Here is a 5,795-nt window from a genome sequence, read left to right as displayed (position 1 = left end):
TTGCAACCAATATATAGCCTTTTATATCGAAGAACTGGTTTTTTTTTTTTTTTTTTTTTGGCGGACTCTTCAAAGTTAACGCGGCACTTTTTCTAAAAAGCGGCGAAAGCGTCAAAAAGCCCGTTTAAAGCGGCTTTTTTGATAGAAAATTTCTTACACAAACACCTTTTGTTTTTTCTTAGAAGTTCCATGTGTTTTTGCTTTTTCACGTACACGTCGTTTTTCGGAAGTGTTCAAGAAACAATTATTTCACACTCACCGTGTTTTTTTTTTTTTTTTTTGGGAGAGTTTTGATATTAAGGGTCTGTTTGAGACCTAAGAGTGCTTTTTTTTTAAAAAAAAAAAATCTGCATTTGTAAACAAAATCGCAATTTAAGAGTATTTGAGAGTACGATTTTAAATCACAAACAATAAAGGGTATTTTTAAATACACACGATTTTAAAAATTAACTTGCAATTTTACTAAATGTTTAACTATGTTTTTAAGAATCTTATTTTTAAATCGTACATTTTAAAAACACAAATCCAAACAAGTTCTTAAACAAATTGCCCAAATCACAACATGCACAAAAGAAAGAGTGGATAGATGACTATTTGATAGCCAAATCACCTTCTTTTGCCATTGAAGTGGTTTGTCTTACTCCCTTTCCAACTAGTTATTGGAAGCGGCTGAACCACCTAGTGACCAAAGAGGTGGTTTGGAGCTAAAGAACAGTTTGGTCATTCCCAATCCGCCCTTTAAGGTGTGGTTCAGCCACCCCAATTTGAACTGCAAGTGAACTTGTTTTTTTTAGTTCCCTTTAAGATAGTTCAGCCACTCCAATTTGAACCGCAAGTGAACTTGTTTTTCTCTTGAACTAGGAAAGGACAACATTGCTGAAATTACAGTACCATACTCCCTTGCAAATCCAACGATAGTGGCAAAATAACAATTCTAAGGCCGGTAAAGACACATAATTAATCAATAATCCTTTAAATATGGCTGTTCTAACATTTTCACTAACAAAAGCAGATACAAATACGAAGAATCTTCTTCTCTTTTTAGAAAAATGCATACAGCAAATATGAATTTTCTTAATAACATCAATATAGACAAGAAAAATCCCAATAACAAGCAGAGGGAATGCTCACCTTTCCTATCAACCCAAGCCATGCAATCATGCTCCTATTTTCACCATATGTACAGTGAAGAATTGAATGTTATGTATAAAGGAGTAATTAAAAGAAATTTATATGAAACAAAATCACAAACAAGATCTAGCTTACAAGCTATGGATTGTTCAGAAGTAACTAGACTGAATCTGCAGGAGCTCCAGCTGTGCCAATAATTTTGCAACTGTTGGTTTTAATCTGGGATCACCATTCTGGGCTACATCAATAAGCACTACCTGAGCAGATTCCCCATACTGCACTCTGTATTCGTCGACCCTTAAAATCCTCTCTAATATCCATAGTGCTTTCTCCTGAGCCTTTACATTCCCTGATTCTAAAACTTTTATTATGGCTTGAATGCCTGCCGTTTTGGCAACACAATTGCTTCCATTCTCCCAAATTTCATCTTGCAAGAGAGTTGAAAGGGCACTGAGAACAGCTTCATCTGCTTGCCTATCTTTACCTTCCAATATTTGGACCAGTGGGGAAATAGCACCTGCCTTGACCAAGCAAAATGTACTGTTAACATAGCAGTAGCCATCATGAACTTCACAATATGCATCTGCAGAAGGAGGAACACACGACCACATTGACTTTCTCGAATTTCTAGACTTTCTAAGTGACAGTGTATTCTGTGATAACTGAGTTAGTGAGGTTGCTGCTCTACACTTTGCAACCGGTGACTCGCTCGAGAGCAATTTCAAAAGCAAAGGAATCACCCCATGTTCTGCTGAGAGAAGCTGTAATTTCTTATCAGAAGGATTTGTGAATCTAATCAATACACCTGCAACACTCTCTACTAACCAGCATGTTGTGGGTGTTGAAGTTGCAATGCTTGAACTGGTAATGGAGATCAATATTGGAAGCAAATTTTCCCTCTTAAGTATATCAGTTGCTCTCCTATCACTAATGGGGAGATTGCTAAGTAAGCCAACTGCTGCAGCTTTTTCGTCCTCAGATGTTGATGATGAGGCAATATTGACAATGCAACTAATATTGGTTTCTCCTAGCTGTTCAGTTAACTCTTCTGGTAAATCTTTGGAGAGAGTGTAAATCAAATTCAAGGCACCACTCCTGATTTTTGAGTTATTTTCCTTGAGAAGGGGCACGAGAAGCTGAATTGCACCATTTTCCTTCATTTTTCTTCTAACTTTGGCTGCACTTGAATGGGCGGCAATGTTGTTGAGTGCTTGTAAGAGATGACACTGAATTACTGGACTGGAAAGATTCAGAAGTGAGAGCATCTGCTGAGCTACATCTTGGTTAAAAAGAATAGATTCTGACTGAGCAATCCTTGCAAGAATAGCCGATGCTGGTTCCCGAAGAGTCATGAGCACAGAAGTCACAGAAAAAAGGAGCTGAAGCAGAGGCACCACTATGCCCGAACTAACCAAGCGTTGAATGTTTTCTGTCACGATGGACAAATTTTGCAACGCACTTAAAGCTGATAATTTAGATTCCAGCTTCCCTGCATTAAACATCTTCACAAGGGGTTCAATTGCCCCATCTTCTCCAAGGGCAGCTCTAAACTGATCTGTGAGCTCCATCCTTGATAGTGCAGTTGCCATGAGAATCTTACTCATGTCAGAACCTGAAAATACATCACATATGGTTTAATCAGAGAGATTCAACTTTTTGTAATTTGCTGCGTAGGAGAAGCAACAAATTTATCAACAAACGTTTTCATAGTTAAGATACTAAGGTTTGGGAACTAAAAACACCGGCTTGCTTGTTTGTCTTAAAAGGTGAACACATACTCGTCTATAAAAATGGTATATAAAGCATATAGTCATACTGCAATGTATTCAAATACATTCACTACACACACAAGTACTTAAATCCAGATCCTCTTCAGTCTTCCCACCAACGGTATAACCAGAATTTGACAATTTCAGACTCATGCAATGTGCAGAATATTTTGCAACAGTTTCTCTTCTCTTTGTTTTCTTGTGTTTTTTTTTTTGGGGGGGGGGGGGGGGGGGGGGGGGGGGGGTGTGTAATGGTTATGATCCTTAAGAAATGCACATCTGAACCCAACTGTGATGATGCTTTTACTTCCATGTTGAGAAGGGTCAAAACTATACAAATAGAATAGCACATTCAAGCACACAGAAAAAAGGGGGGGCATCGTGATCACCTTCCTTTAGGTACTGCACTAGTGGCTTGAAATAACCGGCTTCTGCCATATGAAGTGCATTCTGAGTACTGCTTGAAAGACTATTTAACAACTTCCCTGCATTTCGAGAAGCAACAGGGTCATCCCCATTTAGCATCGCAACCAACATAACAATACACCCTTGAATTCTACCCATCCGCCGCCTAACCGCTATGAGATCTGAGAGATCTAGCAACAGGCCCACAGCTTCCCTCCTCTCTTCCACATCCCTTGCCAAAGACTTCACCAGCATTGACAAATACCCAACATCCGCCATCTTCTCCTGTAGACTTCAATTAATAAGATACATACCAGGCATGCAGTTTTTGTATTCCAATCAAAAAGTTCAAGGAAATAAAGAAAAAAAACAGTAGTTTCACATGTACTATACCTTGTTCTCAGCATTCTTCGAAGCCATTCTTCTTAGTACTTGAATTATAGCCAACCTATTGTATGGCTTGCTTGAACCTAAACGATTAAACAGAATTGGAATAACCCCTTCATCATTAATCAATTCATTACTAACCTTTTGGCTTCCAATCAACTCATTCAATCCCCAAAGTGCAAATTTAAATTCTTCATCGTTACCATACTTGAGCTGCAACACAACATCATCAATATCAAGACTAATTCTCTCCTCCACTATTTCCCCCACCCCTTTCAACTCACTAGAAAATTCCGATCCCCGGCTCGAAGTTGGACTCGAATTCGAACTAAACCTCACATTCATCAACTCTTTATGCAAATCTCCAGTGATTTGTTTAAAAGATGTAGACACATCAAGACTAGCAAGGAGCAAAAGGCCTAGCGACCGCCCAAGATCATGAGATGTTTCCTCAACATGGGAAACGGATGTGCTCGAATAGGGACTTTCTATCAAAGATTTGCAGCGTTTAAGCTCACTCTCAAGGGATTCCACTGCTTTTCGAATCGTTGGATTGTCCATGAACTTGTCTTTGTCCCTTAGTTCATTGAAAATTGGAGAAAATTTCTCAAAATGCACAGCTAGTTGAGTGAAAATCTCTCTTTCGGTGCCGAAGTCTTTTGCCAGTGAGACAACCTCGTCAGCCAACGCAATTAGCTCTGACATGAGCTCTGAAAAGCTTCTACTCTCAACAATTTCCATTTCTTTATGCGACAGGGAGATTAAAGAACAAGATGGGCAAGAACTCAATCTATTGATAAAATAAAAGTTTTGATGCCGAACAAAAAGAAAAAAGGTATCTTTGTTTGCGTGCGTTTGTGGGCGTGTGGCAGAAACAAAGAAAAAGCAAAGACCAGGAAGAGGAAGAAGAAATTAACGAATAAGATGAGTATACAAGGAAAAATAGTGGGAAGTGAGAGACAGAGAGAGAGAGATCCCAGAAAAATAAGAAATTATACACAAGAAAAAGAACATATAAAGAGCATATATATATATACAGAAATTCCAGAGAACAAGCAGGATATAACAGTAGAGAGAGAGAGGGAGAATGAGAATCAACTGAACCTGCAAAGAAAATGCAAGAAAGACTTGACTTGAGACTACGAAAATTGTATACCCAATCTCTACGTCTTAGACCAGAAAACACGAAACATGAATCCGATCAAAGCGAAAGCAAAGACCCAAGACTTGAACTTGTTCTTGTTGCCTTTCTTGCTCTTGTTGACTCAGAAACATATGAAACACACAGAGGCAGAGAGAGAGAGATAGAAGTGTGGAGAAGTTGTTGGAGTTTTGCAGTTGGAATCATATGGAGAAGGGTATACGGCGAGTCATTGTCAGTCAGCTCTGACCCCTTCATTGCCATAATAATAATAATAAATGACAACAATAATATGTCCTCTTCTTCAGCCATTTCCTTGTGGGGAAGACGAAGTCAAACTCTGCGTTTCTGCCTCTTTCTTCTCTGTTTTGCTTGGCCTGCGTGTTTCCTCTATCTTTTCAACTCGTTTTGCTTTGCCGTTTCACATTCTCAAATAATAATTTTTTTTTAAGAAAAGTGCCACTGGCTTCCTGGGTCAACCCGGTTCTCATTTTTTTTTCTCAATGAGGTTGAATTTGAGGTTGGTGGGTTGGGATTTGGGAGTTAACCCGGTTGGATTTGTTGGTATTCTATGTTGGATTTGTCCTTTCTACTCACCCAAGAAACAAAAAATTGTTAACCATTTGGTTTTATCAAGGGGTGCATAGTATTTGTCATATGAAAAATTTACAATGTGACAAGAGACAACTACATGCATTTTATTTGTATAATTGAATTTGTTTATAACATAGGGGTGATTCTGTCATCCTAAGTTCCTAACTCATAATAGGTTGGTTAGGCTCATGGGGTTGCTGCGAGTCACCTTTATAGTCATTCTCAATGGCTAGGTGGTTTACAAGGATGGTCGAAGTCAACCTTTTTAAAAGCCCACAAAGTTCTTAAAAAAGCTTCTTAAAGGTGTGCAAATTTTTGATATTGTGACTAAGAACTTATTGTTGATGCTGTTTTGCCTCGGGCGAAGT

General features: G+C 38.6%; 1 protein-coding gene across 2 annotated transcripts; it reads right to left on the bottom strand.

Annotated features, from left to right (window-relative positions):
• Nucleotides 1–815: 815 nt before the first annotated feature.
• Nucleotides 816–4,592, bottom strand: LOC132166441 (U-box domain-containing protein 24-like). Of its 2 annotated transcripts, XM_088512916.1 has the most exons (4): nucleotides 3,699–4,516; nucleotides 3,290–3,590; nucleotides 1,267–2,743; nucleotides 816–1,165 (listed from the first exon to the last, which is right to left on the bottom strand). In XM_088512916.1, exons 1-3 carry the CDS (start codon nucleotides 4,431–4,433, stop codon nucleotides 1,281–1,283), a joined length of 2,499 nt encoding a protein of 832 aa, XP_088369042.1. In that variant the 5' UTR covers nucleotides 4,434–4,516; the 3' UTR covers nucleotides 816–1,165; nucleotides 1,267–1,280. The 2 variants fall into 2 exon arrangements, with proteins under 2 accessions (XP_088369042.1, XP_088369043.1); XM_088512917.1 differs by having other exon boundaries at nucleotides 816–2,743; nucleotides 3,699–4,592.
• Between the last annotated feature and the right edge of the window lie 1,203 nt (nucleotides 4,593–5,795).

Source organism: Corylus avellana, chromosome 2 (genome assembly GCF_965113065.1).
Source record: "Corylus avellana chromosome 2, dhCorAvel1.hap1.2, whole genome shotgun sequence".
NCBI classification, from domain to species: Eukaryota; Viridiplantae; Streptophyta; class Magnoliopsida; order Fagales; family Betulaceae; genus Corylus; species Corylus avellana.
This window is presented reverse-complemented; position numbering and strand designations above follow the sequence as displayed.

Coding starts and splice junctions, on each gene's coding strand:
- LOC132166441 (XM_088512917.1), bottom strand. CDS start 4,433: ATGGAAATTGTTGAGAGTAGAAGCTTTTCAGAGCTCATGTCAGAGCTA. Junction 3,591..3,698: donor CGAAGAATGCTGAGAACAAG/GTATAGTACATG, acceptor TGAAGTCTACAG/GAGAAGATGGCGGATGTTGG. Junction 2,744..3,289: donor AGTGCAGTACCTAAAGGAAG/GTGATCACGATG, acceptor ATGTATTTTCAG/GTTCTGACATGAGTAAGATT.